The sequence below is a fragment of the Aulonocara sp. 'chitande type north' Nkhata Bay genome, linkage group LG7 (genome assembly GCF_057382095.1).
Source record: "Aulonocara sp. 'chitande type north' Nkhata Bay isolate Kocher_YH1m ecotype deep benthic linkage group LG7, A_spYH_male_GT1.1, whole genome shotgun sequence".
NCBI lineage: Eukaryota > Metazoa > Chordata > Actinopteri > Cichliformes > Cichlidae > Aulonocara > Aulonocara sp. 'chitande type north' Nkhata Bay.
In genome coordinates, this window is record NC_141350.1 from 8,852,084 (window position 1) to 8,879,229 (window position 27,146).

A 27,146-nucleotide genomic window follows, 5' to 3' on the forward strand; every position below is an offset into this window, starting at 1 on the left:
TGGCTATCTGTAGAGTTTGGACGACTACGCAGCAGATTAAGACTATATTTGACACCTGGCTGTGAAACAAAAACAACCCACTTCCATATGTTTTTCAAGTTCCTGTCACGAGACCAACGCTTCCGGTCTAAGGTTTTGTTTGTTTATTTTCGTTGTTGTTTTTTCATTAGTTTTCGTTAATAAGCTGTTTATATTAACTTATATATTTTTCAGTGAATTAAAATTAAATCGATATGTTTAATTCTACTGAGCCACGTCATTGTGTTTTATTTCGTTTTTACGTGCCATTCTTCCGCAATTTTATTTGTTTTTTCCCTACTGAGCTAATATGATTCCAGACAATTTCTTCTGTTTAACTGAGATCATTCTTGACTTTAGTGAAATGTCTTCTTTTGTCATTATAATGTTATTTTATTGAGCTGCTGTTCTTTATTTAAGGTACTTTCTGACAGTGTTTTGTTTTGGTCGCTGCAGAAGAGAAAGTTCTTAATTGCATTATTGTTTGCAAGTCATGGACGGAAGTTTCAGTGACAATGAAATACACGACATATTTTGAGACCTGTCCGGGATATATCCCGCCTCTCGCCCGGTGACAGTTAGGATAGGCTGCAGCACAACTATGCGAGGAAAAACGAATGCATGCATGGAATATATTTCGAGTGTATATGACCTTTAATGTTTAAGCCTTACAGTGAACTTGAAGAGCAGCAACATAATTAGCCTCATGTACATTTGAACTGCTATGTTTCTCTCTCTTAAAAAAAATAGTGTAATAGAATTGCTTTTGCTTCAGAACTGCTTCTTTGTGGCATAGATTCAGCAAGGTGCTTCAATCAGTTCTGAGATATTTTGGTTCAGATTGACATTATGGCATCACACAATTTCTGCAGATTTGCCAGCTGCAGATCCATGATGTGAATCTCCTGTTCTACCACATCCCAAAGATTTACTAGATCGTGATCTGATGCATGTGGAGGTCATTTGAGTACAATGAACTCTTTGTCATACTCAAGAAACCAGTCAAAAATTATTTGAATTTTGTGACTTGGTTTTGTGACATATCCTGTGGAAATCAGCCATTAGATGTGTACACTGTGGTCATAAAGCAATGGACAGGTTTGGCAGCAATACCCGTGAAGGCTGTGGTATTTAAACAGTACTCAATTGGTGCTAAGTGGCTCAAAGTGTGTTAAGGAAATAGTCACCACACCAGCAGCCTGAATCTTTCATACAAGGCAGAATGGGTTCATGCTGTTTATGCCAAATTCTAACCTTACCACTCTCCACCATTACCACTGCAGCAAAACTAGAGCAACATTTTTTCAAACTTTTTACTATCAAGTTTTGGTGAGCCTCTGCAAATAGGCTGTTCTTAGCTGACAGGAGTGGCACACGTTGAGGTCTTCTGCTGCTGTGGCCCATCTGCTTTGGTGGTCAACATGTTATGCACTCAGAGATGCTCTACTGCATACTTTAATAGTAACGATGAGTGGTTATTTGAGTCACTGTTGCTTCCTATCAGCTCAAGGCAGTCTGACATTTTCACTCACTGGCTATTCTCTTTTTAAGATCATTATCTGTAAACCCTAGAGATGTTTGTGCGGGTAAAACCCAGCAGATCAGCTGAAATGTTCACACTGATACGTAACATGGTGGGAAATGTGCTACATTTGCAATCTGGCTTGCTGATTAGAGATTTGCCTCAGTTAGACAGGTGTATATGTATAATGTAATTATGACATGCACTCCCATATTTAGAAGATAACGTCCCTCTTTCTCTCCCTTTCCGTCTTACACCAATAAATTCAGTCACTCCATACATCCAGAAAGCTCACAAAATTACTTTTTATTAAGGGAAAAGTAAAAAAAAAAGTACATGATGTATAAAAAATACAAAACCATTTTGTCTAACTTGTAAGTTAAGTAAATGCATAGCAACAATACATGCAAATCTAGAGTTATGTATCCTACTATTGTATCCTACTATTCTGTGACATTTTTAAGCTACAAGGTAAAAAGGGAGAAGTACAGTTTGGTTGCAATCTATCAGCTGTTTCAGTCTACATGATAAAAATCCAAAGTGATGATACAGAATAAGTTAGGTTGCACGCAACTCAACCGATGAGCAAATAAATATTTAACAACATTTCACAAATATTGACAACCACTAATTGAATGCAATGTTAACCAAAGCCTGCGTGAGAATAACATTCGACTTCTGATGAATAAAACCGTACTATGAGTAAGCTAAAGATGAAAAGAATTCACTTCTCTAAGTAAGGATACAAATAAATATGAAATAAATAAATAATGAAACCTATATAAAGAGTCATATGACTCATCCAACCCCTTATGTACATAACACACCCGCTGCTCCTGACTACAACATCACATGTATGAAATTTCATATTAGTGTTATTTTTAAAACATACATATAAATGACCTCGGACAAGCACAAGTGTCCATAGAAAACCTGCATTGATTTGACATTGGGTGAATTTCAATGTGCTTTGGCTTTCATTTGATAAATAAAGTAATATTAGGCAATATATCACAACACATTTGTGGTATATAAGAGGCAATGGCATAGAATTTTAGCTTGTATAAAGTCTTTTACCGTATACTGACCCGGGAATGATGGAAATCACTGATATCGATATTGCTAAAATGACTGATAGACCGATTTTTGTGTTTTGCTGTTGTATTGTGTGGTATTATTATGCAAAGACACTTTTATTTGTTTTTTTTTTTACATATAAAAATAAGTTAAAACTTCAGAAAAATGGATCCAAAAAAATAAAAGTAAGATTTACAATTTTTTATAAGGCCATGCAATTTTTAGAAGACTCATACATCAGATCAGTTGGTCTTTTGGATGAGTGGGCTTGCCATTCATGCAAAAATGCACTGTGTGTGTTGCTGAGGCCACAATAAATATTTGTACTGTCCCTTTTTGTTCCTTATACCAATGCAGATTTAACACTAGCGCTGTCTGTAACACATAATTAAGGCTGGTGTATTTGCTGTTGAAGCTGTGAATAGGCCTTATTCAAATGGGACCCATACGTATTTACACACAGAAACGCTAATCCAGTCTAAAAACCACAAACTCTTTGTTAGGAGGGGATGTTGTCGTGAGCAGACAGAAAAACAGAGGGTTACTGTACAGGTCTGTGCTCCATCAGTGTACAGTGTCATTCATTCCAAAACGGGAGATATCCACCATTAAAAAAAAAAAAAAACCCAAACAAACTCAGATATCAACTCTGAACAAAGAAACCAAAATTAATTAACCCCATTATATTAGTCATCTTAACATATATGCTTATAAAACATCTTCACTGAGATGGGTTCAGCTGTGTTTGTGAGCTTTAAGTAGCACCTTTTTTTTCTGTAAATAAGTGGATGTATTGCGTTTTGGAATAAAATCTGATAAAAATGTACCAGCAAAGTGGAGCTCCAGCATTTCAAAGTAGATCAATTACACCGAGTATGATGGTCCATCGTCGGGATGGCAAAAATATTAAATACAAAGTAAAGACAGACAACGGAGAAACACAACAGTCCATAAGTTATCATTTAAATGCAATCAACAATCCTCATTATGGAGAAAGGATTTTTCAGCTGCTTTGTAACTGAAGGCAATCTGAGGCCACTTTTTTCTATAAGTGCTTGAGAGAAAAAAAAACAGCACCTCAAGATTTCTTCAGAGATGTGTGTGTGTGTGGGGGGGTGACTTTACCACCCTTCCTCCCCCACCACCTCACTCCTGACTGGTGGCGATGCAACATGCAGCTGAGCAGACTCTGCACTTTCACCACAAGTTGCCATCTCCTTCACTTCCTCTCCCATCTGGGATTTTTCCACACACACCCGACCTTCCTCTGCCTCCACCTCTTCTTCCTCGTCCTCCTCCTCCTCTTCCTCCTCCTCCTGCTGCTGCTGTTGCTTCTGCTGCTGTTGTTGTTGTCGTTTGTTGCGGCAGCACGGTTTGAACAGGTGGGGGTCGATGAGCACCTCCCCAAAGCGCCCCTTGTAGATTATTCCACAGCACACCTTTTGCCTGCAGAGAGCATGAAATGAGACAGAAAGCATTATGGCTCTGTGTGTTTACTGTTATTTAATTGCATTAAAATGCATTCAGTGTTGAATCTGGGTTATCCTGGATTAGCATGGCACTTCATGTGTTAAAGGTAGTATTGAGTATTTGACAGAAATGAATGCATTTTCCTGTTGTTTCTCTGTCTGACAAACAAAAAGATGTGCATTAGGCTTAATATATAAAACATCAGGCACCACAAAAAATGCTCTAAGAAAAACGAAATTTTTAAAAATGTATTGAAAAACAAGTCAAAGATCAAAAGTCAGTTATTAAATCTATTTTAAAAATGCAACATTTTAGTTTTTTTTTGTAAAATATATTTTCATGCTTTGATAGATTACTGGTCTCAAGCAAGTTTCAAAATCTCTACAAACTTTGCCAATAAAACATTACAGATTGTCTGGAAGGTAAAAGTAAACTCAAATCCTAAATACATTTTTAACAAACCTGGAAAATTGTCACTAAAAATAAATACAACTATTAGTTAATGACCCAAAACGAACAAACAAAATTACATACAGTAATAAGCAAGTAACAGTTAGTAATATTAAGCTAAATACATAAAGAAATCCCTTTAATGTCACTGTAATCCAGCAGGGTGGGGCATCGGTGGGAGTTTCACCTGTATATGTAAAGCAGGCGAAGGCTTGAAGGTTTAAATACAGTTAAACCACTTGTAGTAGATTATTCTAAAAATTAAGCCTGTAGATTAAAGAAGTGCTTCACTGTCCGCCTTACCTCTTCCAGTATGTTAGGTCCAGAAATGAGAAAACGGGGGAGCGGCTGGATCCTGGGCTGAGCTCTGTGTCGGACCCCTCGTCTGACAGGTTGCTGTAGCTGGGAGACTGAGCAGGGGAGGCACTGGAGGTGGTGCTGTGGGCATCTGAGTCTAGAGGACAGAATAGGACAAATAATATATATATATGTATATTTTTTTTAAAACCTGAAAAAACCTGAATGAAGTAACAGGAGTGCTACTACAATCCATTAACCCAGTGCGCCTGGAAAGGAAAGGTAAAGTAAAACTGAAACGTTGTGGTACAAACAGATGTGTGCTGGTGTATTTTTAATGTCCCGATCCCACAGAAATAAACACCTTTCCAAACCTACCTTTTTTTAGCCATTATTTTGTCATGACTTTACCATTTTCCTCAAATATACATCATAATTACTTACTGTGTCTTTTCAGCTCTTTCTGAAGCCTGTTGATCTGGCTTGGCCGTGCTTTCTTGGAGATGGACTTTATTTTCTTGGGCCTGGAAGTTAACTTTAAGCTGGGACCTCCTCTGGCATCAACAACCTGGATGAGGGACAGGAAACCGGACGAATTAGTATAATTTGGGTTTTATCATCACCATAAAGTGATAGGCCGGTCATGCTGTCAGCACTGAAACTCACATGGTTCCAGTTCTTCTTGGTTCCCACAGGGAGTTTTTTCCACCGTTTCACAAGGAGCACGCAGGCATTACAGATTTCTCCAGACCGGCTTTCGCTCAGTCTGGAAGACAATTTCAGTTTGTGATGAGGAGGAAAAAATGGAAAATCTTTAGCATCAATATGACGTGCACAGCCAAAAAACCATGACAGGTATGGTTTGCCTGCAGCCCCGCACATGCTCAGGTGTATCTCTTACCCAAAGCAACTCCTGAAGTCTTTCTCATAGCGCTTGCTGTCTGTGAAACGAGAGCTTGACGACTTTGCACGGCAGATGCAGCAGCCGTCCAAACTCCTGTACATTTTAGGCTTGTGAAAGCCAAACATCTGCATTCAGGGGAGAAAAAAGGGGGGTTAAATGTTTACATATGATCAGTGTGCACCGAGTGTTTACTGCTGCAGCAGCAGGAGGAGGTGGGGGTGGAGGAGAATACTCCCTTCACCCCTACATTTGCAGTGCAGGTCAGAGGTGAAGCACAAATTTCAGTTAAGTCTGCAGTGAGCGGACAAAAATGTGTTTAATCGCCAACAATGTTCACGGAAAGCAGTTTTGCTGGAGCATCTCTCCGCTTTGACCCACATGGAAGGAGAGACAGAGTGGGGGAAGTAGGTCAACAGTCAGACAGCGTGTCAGACAGATAATGTCACCATGCTGCGCTCACAGGATTCACGCTTCGTTTTGGAAACCCAAAATAAGATTTAGGCACGCAATCAGTGCGAGCCTCCGGGCCGCACAAGATGCGTTATTCGTCACGAGGTGGAAAGACAAACTGCAAAATGTGTACCGCGTTACTAGAGAAATGCCAGTAAAATATTATACATCACTGCGTCCGGGGGAAATTACTCGAAATGTAATAAGCGTGCACAGGAATTATGATTTATGTTGCTAGGCAAAATTTAATCTCTACGGCACATGTAGACCTGAACTGCGGCAAAAACTGTGAGCCGCGCCCCCCAGACTGGGCTTTTTTTTTCCTCTTGCCATCAGTCCTCGGGGTCTTCTGACAGTGCGGTGCCATAGAGAGTAAAAAAGAGCAGGAAAATGGCGAAGAACTCTCACTCTGCATGATTAAATCAGATACTAGATATTGGGCATTTCTGTGGAGAGGTCAGTTTAAAAAGCAACACAAGCCGACATGAAGTAAGTTGCATTGAGAAAGGAATACCAACTCTGGCACTTATTCTAACCTGTGACACAGCTAATATATTAACTGTGGGGAAAAAATGGGCTATACCTTAATTTATAAACGATTTCACGTGGTATAGTTCCTATACAACAACAGAAGAGATTCAATAGCACTTTACTGTTGCGCAGTTTTATTTGTAGTGAAGTGCAAACATTGTTTTTCTATACTAAAGTCCTTTTAAACAAGACGTGCACCTAACTTGCACTTCGAAAGCTAAGAAAGCAGCATTCATTCAAAAAAGAAAATGTAACCAAGCAATTTAAATAATAAAACTAAAACCTCATCTGTAAATTACAGACGATCTCTGCAGCAAAATACAGTACGTGACGCAACTCAACATGGCAACACACTTCAAAGGCGGAGGCAATGTGGCGAAGGGGGTGTGATGCGATTTTCCGCAAAAACTGCAACATTTAAAACAAACGCTAAAAAGAAAGAAAAATCACCGCGAAAAGCTGCCGAACTCGCACGAATAACACCCTCGCCTTTCAGAATAAAAGAAGACACCGAGCAATGTCCTCTTTTTCATCGAGAGAAAAGTGCAAGTCGCCAATTTTCACCGCCCACTCCGCCAGCGAGGAAGCATGGCATGCCACACGACCTGCTTCATGCGCACCCATTTTATGATGACCATCCTCCGCTTCCACGATGCCGAGTTTATACCTCAACTTTATGCTAGGGGATAAACTCGGACTAACGTGTTTCGAGAGCACAAAAAATAACAAATAAAATCGGCGGGCTTGGTGTTAAAGGGGAGCTGCTCTGAAATAAATGTGTAATTTGATCTTTACTCTTTGTTATTCCAGAGCCGCGTCACTGCAACAATCCACAATCGGCTACATGTGCGGCAAGTTCAAAGCGGCGGCTCTCGGAAAGTCGCTTTTCTCTCCGGTTTCTCCCACAAACCACATTTTTTATCCAGCTTGGCTTTCCTGCTTTGGTTGGGGATTACTTTGCGCTCGCGGGAGCGGTTTTGTTGACAGCGGTGGCCGCGTGCTGAGACGCATCTCCGCTCCGGGTGGGCGTGAGAGGTTCAACTTGGCTTGCCTAGCAGACAGAAAATGTGCGGCACACTGCATCCACGCTTGTCTCCTTCTGTACAAGAACACATTTGCAGCCCAGACGCTCACATTAACCCACTTTACCACGTTTACATTACCGATAAATTGTCGCCGAAATGCGCCGAGCCAACCCATAATAATAACAGCAGGAGCACGAGCACCAGCAGCCATCCCCCCCTGCTCCTCTTCGTGCCCGCACGTGAAAGCCCCTTCAAACGCATTTTAAACGCACATTTGCGCTTTTCCCGCTTTCCTCCCACTTTGCCCGGTTAGTTTCGTTGTTTCTAAGGTGACCTACAAATACCGCTGACCACCAAGTCGGGTCCGCGCAGCAGGCCTTAAAAATAAAAAAAGAGCAATTGTTCGTGAGGCATCTCGAAGCTTGTTTCTGAATTACGGCCCTGAAAAGCGCGGCGAACACTTTTAAAAGGCTTTTTAAAGACGAGGCCAGACGAACACAGACAATCGTTACCTTTCTGCGAGTTGTGTGGAGCTGATCCAAAGTAATAACAGTCCGAATACCGCGTCGTTACGCTGTGACTTATGAACATCTACCCTCATCGGTAACCCGCTCTCTTGTTGATGTCTGCGCTTGTGGACGGGACTAGAGTTGTGGACTATTGTGCGCATGCGTGGTATCCACACCTCCATTTCAGAGTAGAGACGAGGGCTTTTTTTTCTTTTTCTTCAATCAAACTATTTACATAAACGACGTATGACGTATGCGTGCGTCTGCATTCTACTGGCCTTATAAGGATGGGAACATTGCGCGGGAACAGGGGGCTCGGCCCCGGTTGCTATGGCACATTGGAGAATGTAAGCAAGGGGGCGGCGCCTGTTGTTTTACTACAGGACGCCAGATGGCTCGTCTGGAGGCCTACGGTTTTTCAGGGGGCTTGGCGTCTTGGACGGCAATGGGGCTTTTTGTTGATTTGAACGGATCAGATTAGTAGTAAATAAAAGGTGGGTGAACGTAAGTCTCCATCCAGTGGTCAGTTTAAGGCTAACAGCAATGCAGAAATTAAAAAAAAATGATTAGCGCCTTGAGTATAAAAAACAAAAAAAACAAAACAAAACAAAAATCACATAGTTGTATTTTTGTTTTTACATTTACCAAGTTTATAAGAGCAAGATTCTTCATCAGCATCAGTGTAATAGTAGTAAAGTCAACCTTTTAATAGCTGGCAATCATTTTAATCCAAGAGTCTCATCAGATATTTCAGATAAGCGTCACAAAAAACATCAACAAATGGCACTTATTTCAATTTTAACTTTAATCTTGACCACACACTTCATAAATAACAGTTCATTATTTATTGCTTTCTCTAATCTGTATTTAAAGGAGAAAAGAGGCTTGGTCATCATAGGTTACATAGTGCTTGCGGGATAGTGCAGGAGACAGCATTTTTCATAATTCCTCAACTGTTTAATTGGATGCAACATCAACATAATACCTAGCGGTTTTGAGAACATGTACTCTATTCATTGTCTGATTTTTTTTCCCCCTCCCCCTTTCTCCCTTTTTTTGCAGACAATTGAAGAGCTTAAAAACAAAACAGCATGACTACTGTCCACACGAGAGAGTGTGTCTGGAGTGGGATCCATTGTTGTTACGCAGACACAAACAAGATGCCTTTGTAGAGGAAAAAAAATATGTCACAAATTCAGTACACCAACAACAAATAGGAACATGGGATGGAAGGATGAAACAATCCTATCAAAGATCTGATGAAGCAAAATATTTACAATCAAAGAGACGTGAAGGGGGGGGGGGGGGGGGGGGGCTTTCTGACAAAATGACAAGGACTATTTAAACTGACACAACTAGGACACCAGTTTGGTTCCAGTGTTTTACCAACTGAGGATTTCGTGAGCACAACTCTGCGTCACATGTGACCCCAAACTGAAATAAACAATGAGAAACAGGCCAGACATTACGCAGTATAATAATAGCATAATATATATATATATATATATATATATATATATATATATATATATATATAAAAATTTAACATTATAGAGGGGTATAATAATTTGTTTTGACTATTTGCTAAAATATCAAATGAAATCAAAAATAATTATGGTAATAATAGTAATAACAATAAGGCCTGAGAACTGACGTTTGAGAATACAACACCAAAAGACATAAAAAACAAAAAACAAACATATTCTGGCCATGCATGTGCTTAGTTTAAAATTCAAGTGCAAACAACACAGCAGTAGGACAGGTATGGTTATCCTAGTGTTAGGTACAGTATAAATGACGTGAGCAGGGAAAATATTGACTGTAGATGTGAGTTTATTAATGACCCTCCAGTTCTCCTCAAGGAAACAGAACTTCACAGTGTAAACAAGCACAGGACTATTTCCTGAAGCAATCAGAGTATATAAGACATGTACATCAGTGAACAAGGCAATATGTTTGGTGCTTGAGTTGCCAGCGGTTTTGTCTAGCTCACTGTCCATTTTGCTGATCGTGATGATATGACAGAGTCACATTTCGCCAAATGTCCAAATGTACCTCCCTTCCCCACTCTTGGGAAGATGAATATCTGAATCTGTCAGCGTAGCTGCTAAACTCAGAGGTCAGAGGTCAACTCCTTTAACCAGTGCTGTCTCCAGAGTGATGGCGAAATCATTTAGTGTGTGCAGCATGCGAGAGAGGGAGTGTACAGCAGCACGGTCCCGCAGCAGAGCACCGTCCTCGTATGTCCGAGCTGTGAGGGGACAGTCTGCCAGCAGGGGGAGCCACAGAGAGAGAAGCCGGTCCCTGCCAAGACGAGAACACCGATGGTCAATAACGGGGTCATAAATAAAGTTTGTAGAACGTGCTGAAGCTTTCAAGCACTGCAAGGTCAATTGTATTCAGGGCGTCAACTATGATTCTTAAACTTTAATAATATTCTTGAGCTACTATACTGTTATCATTGCAAACTGCTATGATGTATGGTTTGAAGGTGGTAGCACAAACGGGAAACAAATGGAGGTGGAGCTGAAGATACTAAGATCTTCAATGGGAGTGACTCAGACAGACAAGATTAAAAATGAGTGCATCTGAAGGACAGCTCAGTTTAAGCAGTTCGAAGACAAAGTTAAGAGGCCAGATGATTTAGACACAGGAGGGACAGTGGATATGTGGAAGAAAGGACAATAAATTTGGAGATGCCAGGGAAGAAAAAAAGAGGAAGACCACAGAGAAGATTCATGTATGTAGTGAAGGAGGACATGCAGATGGTTGGTGTGACAGAGGAGGATGCTAGGGACAGGGTGAGATGGATACAGATGATCTGGCCAAAAGCAGAAGAAGACGACGACGACGACCGCTTAAATTATTCTGCTTTATATAAAAGAATAGAAAAGAAAATAACCTTCCTGCCTGTGATTGCTTTAACAACATCTTCCACCTGAGGAACGAGGGTGTCTTGCAAAATGTTTTCTTACAACATCAATTCAGATTTCAAAGGGAGTTTCAAAATCTGCTCACCTAATTCCCAGACAGACAAAAAGTTGGAATTTGCCCTCTTTTCCAATATTTCTAGGAGAGGCGTTGATGGCACTGACGTAGTGGCACAGCAGGTCGCAGGGCGGGCCCTTTGTCAGTGTTGATCCGTGCAGGTCACCCATCTGATCAGCAGTCTCCATGGAAGCCACGGCCTTTTCTGTGGGAAAGCATTGGTGGCCCTTTTTAGTTTAGTTTGCAACTTGAGATGCAGATTAACTCCCCACTAGATCAAGACAGGAAATAGACGTCACCTCTTTGATTTACACTTACCCACAAAGTCCCAAACGAACACATTCCTCTGAAAAAGTCGGTTGGATTTGAGACCATGGAGGAGGAACTTCTCCAAGCAAAGCACCAGACCTCCTTCACCACACAGCAAGACTGTCAGGTTTCCCCTCTGGGGTGATAGGAATGGGAGCAGAGAGTTAATAGACCTACTTCAAACAAAAGCTCATGTTACTGTTTATAACAGTCTCATATTTGTTAAAGTAAACAGAACGTATGCATGTACATTAAAGCTTGTGTACTAAAGACGTTATTAAAATGAATTAGAAGCCTTTTATAGCCAAACTCAAGTGATGCATCAGGTCTCTGCTGTGCTCTTAACGGAGATGAGAAAGGCTAGCCTGATACACAAGAGAAACAAATGAGGCCCGCGCTGGAGAGGCCGGGGTAATGAACCATGTTATAGATAAAAATAACACAGCGGGAGGCTGACAGTTGCTGCAAATATTCTCCTGTCTGCATTAACTATTTTGTCACCCTTTCAGCTTAGTGAGCCGGCAAGTAAAACGAATATAGCACTTGTCTCACACACGCATACACACACCTCTTGTTCAGGTTTGTGGAAATGCTTCACAAGGTTATTTACCGCCTCCCTCATGTCCTCTTGTACTTCAACAAACGGCATCCCTGAGAAGATGAATGAAGTGCAGTTAGCAACAGGAACACGAGGATGAATAATGAAACTAAGAGGGGAACAGAAAGGTGATCCAGGAGCAGAATCATCTGCTCGTTCAACAAGTAGGTCAACTATTGTGCTAAAGAATGTGTTCTTTGTCAGGACGTACTGCTACGGCTGCCAAGTGATCCGAGGACTGTCCGCACACTCTGAGAAGGAGAGGCCAGCTCCGGAGGAGGTGTCCCTGTCAACCTTCCAGCATCCTCCTCCGCACCAGGTGACACCAGCTGACCAATGAGGACTCTTTCCAAGCTGCCGTCCCCCACGCCTTTACCAAGCCATCGGCCGCAAGGGAACCTTCCAAGAAACAAAGACTGAGCGTTACATTGTATTCAAGATTTTAAAAACTAATAAAGACTACATAAAAAAATAAAATAAAATGAAGGATTTGGCTGAAGGGAGAGCCTTCTATTATCTGCTACGGTTTTGTGTTTTAACTTGAGGCAGTCATTAGGGTCAAAACGAAAAAAAAAACAAAAAACAAACATATTATAGATAATGTAACTTCAGCTATCAAAGTGGTTTGAAAATTCAAATTCACAGAGTCTTTTTCCTCTGCATAAAACAGCTACATACTTTCTACATCAGCTTTTCTAAGCAACCTTTGGGTTAAAGTGTTTAGAGATTTCAGACATCAGATTTTGAACAGCTGGATCATCTAGCCTTTATTATATTTTTAACACACTATCAGCCTGTGAGCTGATGTTCATAAACATAGTATCAAATGCTGTGCGAGGTCAAACGCAGCTTTCAACGACCGAAGAATATCAGAGGACGAATCTTACTTGTAGGTGTGCCCTGTAATCTCATTGTACACCATCACGCAGTCAATGAGACACTTGGCCAGCAGGCCCGAGTTCTCCTGTCCCAGCTGCAGAGTGCTCAGCCTGCCCAGGTTCTTGCACTGAAATCAAAACCACAAATCACAGTAAGAGCAGCTCTCTGTGTTTGTGTCTCCATCGGCTGTGATGTTACAACAGAGGGATGAATACCAACCTGGAAAAAAATTTCTTGTGTATTCTTTGGGATCTGTCTAACTCCAGAATCGCCCAACTCTCCTGACACACACACCCAAGGATCAACTGTTGCCATGGCGATGCTCAGCTTCTTCATGGGTATTATAACAACACGATATGGAATACCTAGAGAGAGACACGCAAAATCACGTTTTATGCATTTGTCCCTCTTTTTTTTTTTATCCACTGCCCAACTCTTCTTGCAATATATTTTGGCATTAGGTTTCATGTTTTCTCTTTGATGTCTGGAGGGAGGGTCTTTTTGCAGGGACACTTTTAATCCGTGTTAATAAGGAGGAAGTTAGTGTGGTTGTCGTAATAAACAGCACAAAAGAAAATTTTTTCTGCTGTTCAAGCTCGCATGACTTACAGACTGAGGTGAAGACACGTGTAAAGCAGAGGTAGTCCACGGTGTTTAGAGAGAGCAGGTGGAACAAAAACTGCTCCCTTTCTTCCTCGCAGAGCAGGAATGCATGAGGTTTGTACAGCTGCCTGTCAGGGGCCCAAGAGAGAACAATATCAGTGATACTGCAAACTAAATTAATAAAAAAGCAATATTTCTGTTTATTTATCAACTGTGAACTCTTACCGGAGCAGCTCCTGATTTGTGAGCAGCTCTTTGAGGTGTTGGGATAGTATTTTCTTCTCTAGAGCCAGGTGGATCCAGGCTCGGGCCTGACCCACATCAGACAGACCCTCACTCATGGTCTGGATAAACCTGGAAGAACGACAGACCGGCTAAAAGGAGCTGCAATATTCAACTTTTACACTAATAATATCCTCTGAGCTCATCTAGAAAACTAAAAGCCCCTTTCATCAACTGCCTCATTACCTCATATCCTGTATTAACGATCCTCTCAGGGGCAAAGCGCCATCATCAACTGTTCTCTGGTCTGAACAGTTAGATCCTGAAAAGGCAGAAAAAGCACCAATTATGAGTCCATTCTTATTTCAGTGATTTCCAAAAGTAGCTCAGTACAGACGGGGGGCTGTGCTCTGACCTGGAGACTCAGCTGGTGCCTCCGTCTTACCCTGGGCAGCTTGGTAGTGAAGCAAATGGGACCAAAGAGCAGACTTCCCCTGTTCACAATAAGCAGTAGTTAATTTCCAGCATGCATGCAATCATCTGCCATTCCAGACATTTTTCTAGGCAGTCTCTTCACATGGAGACATACAGCGCGGTCTTAGCATGCCACGTGAGCTCACCTGTTTCACCTGCAGACCGTGGCCCCATGTTCTCTCCAGCAGGTCACACAGGCCGTGGATGAGTGTGTTTTCCTGCAGGCCTGTGATGCTGGCCTCTCCCTGACCCAGTTCCACACTCTCCTTCCCCATCCTTTCCTTCAGCATCCGTTTGGTCTAAAAAGAAGAAGATTTTTGCATTAACCTTGAGTAAAATAATTAGGAACATTCCTATTTTAAGCACCTAACGAGAGCGCTTACCTTTAGACGACACTCGCTGAGCAGCCCATCAACAAACTCCCGGTGCGTCTGAGTGATAGCTTGAGGCGTCAGGTCAAGTAGTTTAGACTGGCGGAGATTCTTCCTCGCAAAGGTGTATTTCTGTTGAATAAACAGGTAACATATTAGACACACACCCCTTGAAGCCTGCATGCTAATCTGTGTGTGTGTTTTTTGACACACACACTGTAGGTACCTGTCTCTGCTCGTTGTCCACTCCTGACTGATCAGAAACTGTGGATCTCTTGGGTTCAGACCTACGAGAGGCTGTGACACGACTGGACCACCTGATGACACAGCAAAATAAAATCCATAATTTTACACAAATCAGAGTAAACCAGTCACGCCTGGAAATAAAGTTTTAATTATTTTCATTACTCACTAGAAACAGATTTTAATTTAATCTTAATAACAGCAGGAAACGAATCTCACTTGTTGGTGTTCTGTGCCTGGGCAAGGACATCCGCCTGCAGCTTAGGGAAGTAGCCCGGGTGATGACGACCCTGGCCAATCCTCATGTCCAGCAGGTGGGGGTGTATGGCTGTGTGGTCGGCCTTCAGCAGCCTCCGCTCGATGGTCTGACCTGCAGAGAAAAAAGTGAACAAAAAAACATTTATTTTTGTTTGTTTTCATTTGTATTAATTAATTAATTTTTAAAGGGATTTCACATTTCAATTAAATTAGTTATTTCCATGAATGACTTGTGCATAACACCCTAACACAGTATAAAAGAAAGTAACCATGTTATGTTATTCTGGAGTCTAACGTATGGACTTTGTGAATTGTGAACAATGCCACAGACCAGCCACAGAGATGAAAGGCTGGCACCACTTCAAAGCTGCAGCTTTGCAGCAGTTTTCACAGGACACAGAGCCCTGCTGTCCTCTGCTTATATAATGCTCACAGACCAGCATGTGCCTCATTCTTCTCTAATTTACTAGTTCTACCCATCTTTTCCCCCTTACATTTCATTTGATCCCATTGCTTTTTGTGTTCCAGTTATCCACCAGGTAATTTGGTTTTTATTTTGTTTCAGTAATGTTGAATGAATTACAGTTTATATGGCTGCATAACCTGGTGCAAGAATCCCCCTAAGCACAGTTTATGCAAAATCCTCAGTGCTTATCACAAAAGGGAGAGAAAGGCCAAGCAGCATAATCACCATATAAACCCAAACAGACGGGCAGATGGTGTCAGATTTGCAGATTCCCTCTGCGAAATCTGGCATCCAGCTTCATTGCATAATTTTGCTCAGATTTCCTTTAATATTTTTGCTATATCCTAATTATATTCTGGAAAAACCATTGGTGAAACAGCGTCAGGCATCTACTTAAAATACAACTAAAGTCATGGATATTTTACACATTTTACAGACCTATCTAAACCATGTGATCATGCTATTGTACTGAAATAACTGCGTTCAGCTGATATGGAAGAGTCTAATAAAGGGTTTCAGATAAAACTCAGTGCCCCCCTTGTATTATCATAGGTGTTCCACAGGGGTCCACTCCTGGTCCTCCTTACTTCCACACGCAATGAATAAACTATACAATTTGTGCTTGTTTTGAAGTCTAGTAAAACACAGTGTATGCAACTCACTCAGTCACCTGAAAGTATCCAGCCTACTTTCAACATCTAAACCCTTGATGTTTATAAAACTGGAACTGTGCTGAGTGTTATAAATACTTCTAAGACCCACCTGGAACGACTTTACATTTTTTTTGTCTGGACTTGATCAAGCTGACATTGTTTATATGCATGCATTTCCCACCTTCTTTGAAGCCTCGGTGCGCCACAGTGCACTAGCACGTTTCACTCTCAGTTTGTCCTATTAGAAATACAACAGTGGTCCTTCCTTAACCCTCTGGGATCAAAGTCTTAACCCTAATCCTACCCCACACTTTGGGAGAGCAGCACTAACCTTTGCTAGCAAATTGTGGTTTGTAATATCAAACTAAAACAAATACCTGAATCTCAAATATGCATTGAGATGATCTAATATAACACAAAATGTGATTCAGAACATTTTTGCTATTCCATTAGTTTACAAGTATCACTTTCATAAAATATCTAAAAAAAAAAAAATAATAATAATAATAATAATAATAATAATAATAATAATAATAATTATATATATATATATATATATATATATATATATATATATATATATATATATACTGTATATTTATGCTTTATGTGTGTGTGTCCTTAAACTGTAGTGTTTTTTTCTAATTTAATTAAATTTTTTAAATACATAAGTCCCTCTTTGCAATGACAGTACCCATTTAAAGATTTATTTATATTTATTATTATTATTATTATTATTATTATTATTATTATTATTATTATTATTATTATTATTATTATTATTAATAATAATAATAATACTAATAATAATAATAAGTTACCAGTGGCTTATCACAGGGTTTCATTAGCATGTCCAGCTTATTTAAATTACTATATGTAATTATTAAAATGACGATGAGGCTCCTTTATTTGTGTATGCATATATATTAGCGCTTGTCAGAGCTCCACTAAACTTACAGGAGCTAATAACTTATCTCAGCATATAAACTTTACTGTCCAATTTGCATGAATATCTATGAAAATAAAGTCAGCTCTCGTTAGGACGCCAACATCTAAACTGGTGTTTGTATGTGCTCCTTGTTGGACAGTACAGTATTTATTATAATAATAATAATAATAATAATAATAATAAGACTTATAAGAACATGTAAAATGTTTCATGCCACATTTCACTTTCCCCCCCATCCCTTTGTGATCCTGGGCACCTTCACAGTACCTGATTCAAAGAGGGTAGTGCATTTCCTGTAAAGACAACTACAGGAATCTTCGCTCCCCGTGTCATACAGTCGTTCTCGCTCTAAACGGCTGTCGAACAGCTGCTGTAGTGGCTCCCTATCTGCCCAGCGAGATATAACCTTCCCATCCACAAAAGAAGAAAACATGGATGTCTCCAAGAACCGGGACAAGAAGTGCAAGTGGCTCGCTGGCTGAACGGAGAGAAAGGAACCCTAAAACATTGAAAAGCAGGGGTTTACTGAATGAAGATATAACAATAATATGACTTATTTCAGATAAATGCAATCTATCAGTCAGTCATCCACTAAAGTACCTTATCAAAGTTGAACATCCCCTCTCGGTTAGTCAACCAAGAGTCCAAATCCAGAGCGCTGTGGATGACGAAGTCATCATATCTGCCAAACATTGCAGCAAAACGTCCTGCAAACACCTCCCTCAGCTGAATATTCAGCTTTGCAGCCTTCAGTTCTTCCTCCTCCTCCTCAAACACGTGTCCCAGTGTCTTCCCTCCATCTGACATCTTTCCTCCTCCACACCTCCTCGCCAGAGCCTGCAGCCTCTCCAGCACCGCCAACTCCTCGCCTCCGAGGTTCCCGTTCCTTCTGTCCTCCATCAGATCCTCCAGCACCAGGCTGCTTAGCCGAGGGGAGGAGGAAGAGGCGGTCGTGGGCTTAGCGATCACACCGCCCTGTGGAGGCAGCCCAAATTGCAACAACACCTCACTCAGTTCCTGAATGAGTTCAGTCTGATCCGGAAACTGGGGAAGGTCTTCAGGAGCTTCGACGCAGTGGTTGTCAATGTCCACGAAGCACAGGTTAGCCTGTGTTAGAATATGAGACAAACCAGACAGTTACAATACGACAAACAATTTTCAGTTTGCCCATCAATCAGATAATCATAATAGGTTTATCCTGTCACAATGTACAGGCAGTTATCTCATCCAGACAGAGTGAGTTGAGCTTTACCCTCTAATTAAGCTCTGAGATGGAGATTTACACACAATTAATAGATTCTTAGCATTTCACTTTGATAAGTGCAAAAACGCAAACAGGATATTAGCATGTGAAAGATTATCTGTTATCGTTGCAACAGGAGACAATGTGGAAAGTGCAATATCAGTCGGCGATAGCGATGTGAAACCTTTGCAAAAAAATAAAAAACAACTGTGCCCATAAAGTTGCCAAGCAACAAACCACAGAAAGATTATTTTTTAAAACTGCCTCTGTAAGCAGCAGCGGAGCTCAGCAGTGCTCGACAGTCAGCAGCCACACGACCTTCAGCAGTGACCTCCGGCAGTGAGTTTTTAGCCTCAGGGGAGATGAACTGCAGAATGGACTGTTAAAGTCGACTCTGTTCAGCTTCATCCTTCCTCCAAGTGCCATCACTTCCAAGTGTTTGGTTTTGTTTTTTAACACATCTTTAAACCAAACAAGACAAAGAGGAGAAAGAATAGTCGGGGAGGGTTGTTTCACATTCAGAGACTACACAAACGTTTATTTCACCAGAATTAAGTTATGCTCTGTTTCCTGATTATTCTTCGGATCAGTGGACACACTGGATTTTTTAATGCATATCAAAATGAAGGACTACTAATTAACTGCAAACACTCAAATATGTATGATTAAGATGTTCCTCATTTTCTTCAAATTGCAGGGCCTTGGGGGAAATAAGTGGTGAGCTCTAATTCTGTTTAATAATTCATCCAGCCCCATTATTCTGCATTTCTGGAGCTCTGCACTTTTGCTTTCATCCCCTCAGAGCTGTCTTACCGCTGCCTCTTTTCTGGGACAGAGAGACTTCAAAGAAGCTTCAGAGGCAAGATATTCATGCAGCATAAAGTGATCTGGGATGCAGGATTGGATTTGAAAGGGGGAGGCAGCTCAGAAGAAATGCATCATCCCAGTTCGACATGCTGGAGGCAAAGGGTGCGCTCCATGAACCATGGAGCGGATAAGCAAATGGCTGCAAGATCGTCTAAGTTTTATGGTATATTTTTAGATCCTTTTATTTTAGCTTCTATTAAAATGTCTGCATCCTGCAGTTTTGACTGGTACATTCACACGGGAAACGGCAAAGACATTTACGCATAATTTTCCCTCTGAGTGATGTACCTCATGTGGCAGATTGAGGGAGGATCGCTGAGCTCCATCTCTGCGCTGGATACCCATCAGGAATGGCACAGGAGCGTCGAGCAGGTGATGTAGTGGTGCAGAAATGATGGGCAGGTAGATGTGTTGCCACTGAAATGGGAACAGCAGTGTGTTGATGCCCTCTGCCACGGTCATCAAACGCTGGTAGTCTGTATACAGAGACATCCGAACAAAGCGTTAAGCCGTCTCTGAGCTCATTCATATTCCTGTTACACAGCACAGTTAATGACTACGGAGGTCTCATCACCATATCACTAAGCTGCACTGTCAGAGCTTCCAAAATTTACCCACAAAAACCCATCTGTCAAACCCAGCACCCCCTCGATCCTAGAACTATGCACACATAGGCTGGGCTTTCCCACTACTTTTTGTTTTAGGACAAACCACTTGCAGGCTTCATGTCATATTATTGTGTTAAATACAAAGAACAGCTGCTTTTCTGTATGTGCAGTCATTATTATTAGAGTTCAAAGGTGTCATTATAAATGTTTTTCATATCCAGCATGTGTGCGCTTCAAAAGTTAAATCAATATTTTAATGATGTCAACAAACAGACTTGATATGATCTCTGAGTGACATGTTAACTCTCCACCCTCTTGCCCAAATATGGTCACTTCTGGTTCCTAAACACGAAATACAGAGTTTAGAAACCAGTGGGTGACATCACCGTGATGATGTCCATCTTTTAAGTACAGTCTGTAGTCTATCCCTGCAGACACCTGTGTTAAAATGCCAACTTTACAGCAATAAAAGACTTTTTACAACCTGCTTATGGCTTTAGGATCTACAGCGAATTTATGTTGCAGTTATTTTTTTATTGAAATCATCCCTTTAAAAACTACTTAAGCTTGAAGTTACACATTATATTGTTTACCTTGTCTGTTACTTACCATGGCAGGTATCTGTCCCCATACAGTCTATGGATGCAGCTATCTAACCAAATTAATTGGCATTAACTGATAACGTAGCACTCCCTATCTAACCCTAACCCTCTTGTCCAAACTTGGCCACTAAGAAAAACCTAACATGGTGGCTGAGCCTCCTTAATGATGATTATGGTGGTCATAGTATGAAACAACACATTTTATGAACATGAATAAGTCAACACATGGACATAAAGCAAGCACGCACAGCACCAGGAGCTTGAAACTGAAGCAGCTGCGTGAGACTCAGCTGTCATTTATTTTCCTAATTACGGCTTTGCTTTTCCTGTTACATGCCAAAATATCTTGCATGCATAAAATCTGTAATTTCAGTGCTTACCTGAAGAGTAAAGCAGGACTTGTGTCTCCAGAAGTGCACAGGTAAGTAGTTTCACCATGCTGTCCACACCCAGGAGGGAGAACGCATCTCCAAGAGGATACTCCCCCAAAGGAAGCTCACCTGGCCCGGGCCGCTGGCAAAGGATGGGCCCTTGCACCCCATGGAACCTCAGCGACCTTCCAGGTGGAGGCAACGGCACCTCGTACAAGATGTTATGGATGTAGCTCTCTAGAGGGAGTGGTGGGGCTGTCTGTGACGTCACAGCCTGGTGGAGCTGAACCAGAAACTGTCGTGAAGCTTGAAGAAAAGGGAGCGGCGTGACGAGGCAGAGGGCTTTGGACACATACAGGGTGTCTCGCGTTGGATCGAAGGAGCCTACACATCCGAGGCAGCCAGACACCCCAGCCAGAGACTCGGCGTCTGACTCATCCAAGCTGCTCGCAAGTGAGTCCATACTGGAGGTGGAGGGTGAGGAGGCAGAGGAAGAGGAGGATGAGGGAGAGGAGGCCAATGAAGAGGAGTGGTGCTCCACATGGTGCATCTGACAGAGTGTCTGCATGGCAGTGATAATCTGAGGACTGGTCACCTCCTCGTAGAAGGTGTGAACAAAGCCGTAGGAACGCGTGCCATCGTCGAAAGAAATCGTAAACGAGTGAAACTGAGGATCGAGTCTGTCTGCTTGAGTGCGAAAGGACAGCCCTCTGGGCATGCAGAGCTGGAGGACAGAGGAGAGAAAACAAGAGATGTTTTAGTACAGAGTGACAATGTTCAATACCGACCTCAAAAAGTATATAAATGGAGGGTTAAACCAAAATATACAACAGCAAACATCAGCATCCTCCATCCTCCAGACACTTCAACCTGATAAAACTGAAGTTTGCCACCATCAAAAATGGCAATTATTTTAAATATTCTTGTGCTAGCATAGGCTTGATTTTGTCCTACAATGTAATCAGAGCAAAAATCCACCCCTGGGGGGGGAAAAGTGTGGATTAGCTACATAAAATGACATGCTTAAAAAGACCCCAAAAAGTAAAGCAAAGCCAGAGGAAGGTGCTTTTGCACAATATATGAAATGGTCTAGAACAAACCAACACTGATTCCACTCCGTCTGATTACTCATGTAACTGTGAGGCTGATGCTGCTCTCATCATCCAGACCTGTTTTGCATGTTTAGATGAAAGCAAGACTGATGAAAAGGGGCAGAAAATAAGCCAGCACGTAACTCCTATTACACTTCCCTCCAGCTGACTTTGCCTCTTCCATTATTCTCCATCAATAGCTGAAAGAGCAACAAAATCATTTGGCCTTCTAACAGGCACATCTTGTCCTTCAGCTGCAGATGTAACAGAAAATGACCAACACTGTGCAATCCAACATCTCACCATGTTGACAGCATCTTTATTGAAGGGGTTCCTGTCTGTATTTTCAGGGTAATGAGCCAAAACCTTCGATTTGAAGGACCGTCGAACAGGGCTGTGCTCAAAGCCCTCACCTGAAAGACAGACAGACAAATTGAGTAAAGAGGTTATTCTATTAATGCAGGGTGACCTTGATCGATGCTGAACCAGAATTCATAATGAGACAGAAAGGACAGACCAGAGGGCATCAGAACATGACAGCAGCTTTGATTAATAAAAAACGACCAGGGCAACCTTGACAGATAGTAAAAAGAAGTTCATGTGCTGCAGCAAAGTGGGAAAAGCCACTCCAAGAGTTATGTAACTCAACTCATTAGCATAAAGAAAAGCAATGCAACAAGCCTCATCCCTGACACTGCAGAAGGGAACTCTTTAAACTGATAAGAGGTGCTGAATTCAAAGTGCATGCAAGAGAACTATATCCCACATAAATTGCTGCAGTGAACACATGCATTGCCTCGTGTGGTTAAAGTATCTCTTTTTTAAATCTCGGCACCATGTGTCAGCTTCTAGCTCGGGTTACATACAAAATGCTGTCTGTGCGAGTAGATGAAGCTGCAGCAAAAAAATAAATAAATGAATAAATAAAAAAACGGGTGTATGATTCACAGAGGGTAATCAGCGAGGTACTTTCATTATTTATCCTCTTTCTAAGGGGGATGCCCTTGAACAGTACTCTTCTTTGTGTTCCCTGCTTTACTAGCACACCATCAACTCTCAGAGACATTCACTGGAATCGCTGCACAAGAACAAAATCATCTGTAAATGCCAAACCAGCTCTGCAGCACTCATTCGACCCTTCAGGAACATCCACATCACCTGCCCACGAAATGACGCACGCCACCTCAAGAAACTGCGCTGCAGGCAGAGCGAGGAGCGAGCCACTTCAAGTCAAACTGACTCAGACCGGTAGGTGGGAGACAGCTAATGGACGAGAGTGACGCGGGGCGGGAATGGCAGTGTTCTTTACTAAGAATACAAATTAGTGTCGGCGCTGAGAGGCACAACTGAGCATCGCTGAAGGAGTTGCCATGGTTTCCATTTCCGCCGTGGCCTCGATGATCGCCATCGAGACAAAGCTTTTGTGCTCGTCACAGGTTACGTCAGCCTGGGTTTTATCAGCTGACCTAATTAAACCGCCACCCCCCCCGGCTCTCCTCCTGACACGGGTTCCCACCAAACAGCTTTCACAGACGTAGATGCAGCCTGTGTGTGTTTCACGGGGTAACAGAGCAAGGGGAGGTGGAGTGGAGTGGAGGGAGGTTTGTTTTAGTGTTTGAATGAAAGCTTAAAGGCCTGTAATTAGCACATTAACAGACTCACTAGATCCAAGAAATGTGCTGGATGCTTTACATCATCTGTAGGCGTGAGAATAACTATCATTTTCACACCGATTTGTCACAAAAACAGTGACGAATGTCTCATCCAAGTATCCAAATTCATTACAATGGTCACTTTAATATCAGCCGTGTCTTGTTTTTAGTGTTTCATATTCATTCCACTGTCCCTAAAACAGGCCAACTCCATCAGCCACCAGTGAGCAGCCAATAAAGACAGACATCCATCACTTTCACCAACTAAATTACCTTTGCTGTCCCATTCATCACACCATGACATGAGCAGGCATAAAAAGTAGAGAGATATTAAAATGACAGGCGTGTCAGCTGGTACTGACTGATGACACTTTAAATCACTCCACCACTGATGCGCCTGACCACTGAAGGTGACTCGCACGACCAAAAAAAGAAAAGAAATTTTGGTTTTTATCTTAGACTTGAAGCTCAGGAACAAAGAAAGCACCAAGTGCCTAAAAATATGTTGAAAAAAAAAAACAAATGAATCAAGCAGAATGTCTAATTATATAATGAGATATAGGCTTTACATCTCCCTGTACAATAAAGCTCGCTCTGTGCGATCAGGGACTACTCCACTGATGTCATATCTCTCCCCTATGTAACCATCATCGTGCCTGCACGGGCGCTGAAGCGTCGGCCATTCAGCATTCCAACAGGCAACGTCATGTGAAATCTGATTAGGCTGCAGAAACACAGTGGCATGTATTGAGAGGCTAACAAGGGCAGATTGTCTCTCGGTGGGCATTCACCAATTACACACTCTCACAGAAAGAGGAACTGTATATGGGACACATTTAGAGCACATAGTGGGCTATAACTTGTGGAATACTTGTGAGTAAAGGAGAAAAACCCTCACACAGGGAGAGAAATCCTTTAAAGGAGCAGAGCCCCCCTGCAGCGATGGGTCTGCGATGACCTGCTGTTACATAAGTACAATGGTGTAGCTCAGAGACAGTAGCCAAGGAGGCAGCTTTCTAACCCAGTGGTTAATTAGAGCTTTAAAACAAAACAAAACAAAGAGCAAAAAAACACAACAAGCATGTCTGCTAAAAGCCCCCCCATGAGGAGCTGTTTCACAACAGCTGCTCCAGAGATGAGGAGAATACAGGGTGTGACTGCTGCTCCAGATCTGGAAGTGACGCTCAAGGTATTCAGCACACCTGCGATGTGACCGTTTTCTCACAAACACCGCAGCGCACGTCACACGAGCCTCCTGGGCAGAGTTGTTCTCAGCTCAGTGTCAACAACTGGCTGCAAAAGGAGGTGACGCCACCTGATATTTCTCTATTTCTTAGAGTCTTGTCAACCACAAATAAACCCCAATAAGCAACTGAGATGAGGAGACTTCACCGCAGCCCAAAATATGACATCACATCCCTTTCACCTTCTTGGTTAAAAGAGGAAAATAAGAATGATGGGTCACTTTCTGTTTGAGACCACCCCAAATCACGTGGATTAATCAGTACGTTTTGATTCACAGAGGAGTGTATTCTGGGAGCAAACAGCCCTGCCTGGATGTTCCAGCTGTGTTACAGCTTTAACGAGCAGAATTAGGACGCTGCTGTTTTCCCTCGATTCTGCCCTTTCTCTCCTGTGATCCCGAGGCAGGTGTAGCAGTAGATGACTTGCAGAAACCATAAAATAAAATCTAATGTGACACAATACTAGACTGAAAATATGATGAAAACTCAATGAACACAGCCGCCAAGTGATGTGTCCTAAACAGGGGTATAATATAAACAGACCGCACCTGGGATACAAAAGACAATATATCAGAAATATTCCTTTCAATGGCTTAAGACTGATTGGGAAATGATACAATGCACATCATTTGTCTTTGCTTTCACATCCAACTGATACTACATGCTCAGAGACATGTACAAATCCTGCCCAAATATAACCTTATATTTATCACATTTTTCATATATTTGAGGATATTCTGCACAGGCTGCTCACACATATTATTTAGAGCACTGACAGGGAGAAGAAAAATCATATTTAAATGGCTGTCACCCCTCCCCACACAAACAGAGACACAATTGGGCAACACAAATAGGCCTATATGAATTACTAAATATATAACCTGGCTAATGCTGTCATCCAACATAACATGCTGCGTATCTGTGTATTGGCGGGTGTGTCTTTTTGTCCTTAAATATCATCTACCTGCTCCATCGTCCGGCTCCAGGCCCGTCTCCGTGTCCACTCCACACACAACAAAATAGTGGGCGAAACGGCAAGAAGCCGATCCTGTGGCGGCGGCGGTGTTCATCCTCGACGCGTTGTGTTGACGGTGTGACACAGCTCCGTTTACTTCTGCTTAATGCTGTAGGTGTTCATAGCTGGCGCTGGTTTTTAATCCGAAATCCTCGAAGCTCCCCGCTGCGCGTCCCGATCCGCACCCACTGAACCGCGCTGTGACTCTGATGGAGTCAGGGTGATCCGGGGATGGTCATCCAGTTTGTTCAGAGGGGGAGGAGGCTGTGTGGAGACAGGCAGGCAGGGAGGGAGGGAGACAAAGGCTTAAAAGCATCAGCGTCCCCCGCTAAAGTCTGCGTCATTTTTACATAGATGTTTACGAAATTCATCTGTAGCGCAAAACAATCAGTCTCATAGATCATCAGGATTCTCATTTATAATTATTATTTTTGTCGGTGGAGATGATTACAATTATTTATTGCACAAATGCAGATCACGGCCGGGAAAACTCTGAAGAAAGAAATTAAAACAACGTTTTCGACATTTTGGATAAAACTCCACTTACCGTTTACTAATTACCGTAATACTGTGAAAACGGTCGTGCGCCCTACAGTTGGCTGTGGATTTGCAGGAGCCTCCTAAAATCTGAGAAAACACTTTAGACCTCAGCGTTTCATTGGAAGTTTTTATGGGAAGTTCGTGTTGCCAACTTTAGGCATGGAGTTTGGAAGTCACGAGCTTATTTTACCAGTCAGGGGATGACTAATGACTAATGCATGATGGGAAGTTTTGTGGGAAATGTAGGATCAAATGGTTCTGGTGCTTGATCCCTGAGTCGAGATACTAATAAATAAATAAATACATAGTTTTATTAAAAATCTGCAGTTGTGTTAGTTAGCAAGTAACATGAATTTAATGTCACAGCGCAAGAATAAGTGACCTCAGCTTAATTTTAAGATTAATCAACTTGATGTGTTTTTGTTTATCATGTCCTAAAAATGTGATTTTATGAAAATAAATATAAAAATCCCTTTTCACACAGATCTGTTTTGGTTGGATGGATGCCATCTGAGCCAGACAGTTACAGGAACACTTCTCAATTCATTATTGATTAACAAATAAATACACTTGCCAAAAGTCAGACACTAAAGACACCATCAGTCATCCACAACATTTAGAGCCTAACCATCAGCAGTCGAAGCAAC

At 41.8% G+C, this 27,146-nt stretch overlaps 2 protein-coding genes across 3 annotated transcripts; both read right to left on the reverse strand.

The window, feature by feature from the left end:
* Nucleotides 1-1,821: 1,821 nt before the first annotated feature.
* On the reverse strand, nucleotides 1,822-8,433 carry sinhcaf (SIN3-HDAC complex associated factor). 2 transcript variants are annotated; one of them, XM_086298376.1, is made up of 6 exons: nucleotides 8,257-8,433; nucleotides 5,736-5,863; nucleotides 5,501-5,600; nucleotides 5,279-5,402; nucleotides 4,841-4,991; nucleotides 1,822-4,063 (listed from the first exon to the last, which is right to left on the reverse strand). In XM_086298376.1, the coding sequence occupies exons 2-6, from the start codon at nucleotides 5,861-5,863 to the stop codon at nucleotides 3,739-3,741; spliced, it is 828 nt and encodes a 275-aa protein (XP_086154502.1). In that variant the 5' UTR covers nucleotides 8,257-8,433; the 3' UTR covers nucleotides 1,822-3,738. The 2 variants fall into 2 exon arrangements, with proteins under 2 accessions (XP_086154502.1, XP_086154501.1); XM_086298375.1 differs by lacking the exon at nucleotides 8,257-8,433 and having other exon boundaries at nucleotides 5,736-5,869.
* A 1,340-nt stretch (nucleotides 8,434-9,773) lies between these two features.
* On the reverse strand, nucleotides 9,774-26,650 carry LOC147324517 (DENN domain-containing protein 5B-like). Its single transcript, XM_086298361.1, has 22 exons — nucleotides 26,507-26,650; nucleotides 25,909-26,223; nucleotides 22,352-22,461; nucleotides 20,967-21,681; nucleotides 19,665-19,852; nucleotides 17,867-18,373; nucleotides 17,534-17,765; nucleotides 15,160-15,310; nucleotides 14,924-15,014; nucleotides 14,710-14,829; nucleotides 14,473-14,625; nucleotides 14,268-14,346; nucleotides 14,099-14,174; nucleotides 13,856-13,984; nucleotides 13,637-13,758; nucleotides 13,247-13,392; nucleotides 13,036-13,154; nucleotides 12,360-12,547; nucleotides 12,119-12,201; nucleotides 11,560-11,686; nucleotides 11,272-11,446; nucleotides 9,774-10,557 (listed from the first exon to the last, which is right to left on the reverse strand). The coding sequence occupies exons 2-22, from the start codon at nucleotides 26,012-26,014 to the stop codon at nucleotides 10,374-10,376; spliced, it is 3,801 nt and encodes a 1,266-aa protein (XP_086154487.1). The 5' UTR covers nucleotides 26,015-26,223; nucleotides 26,507-26,650; the 3' UTR covers nucleotides 9,774-10,373.
* Nucleotides 26,651-27,146: the final 496 nt, after the last annotated feature.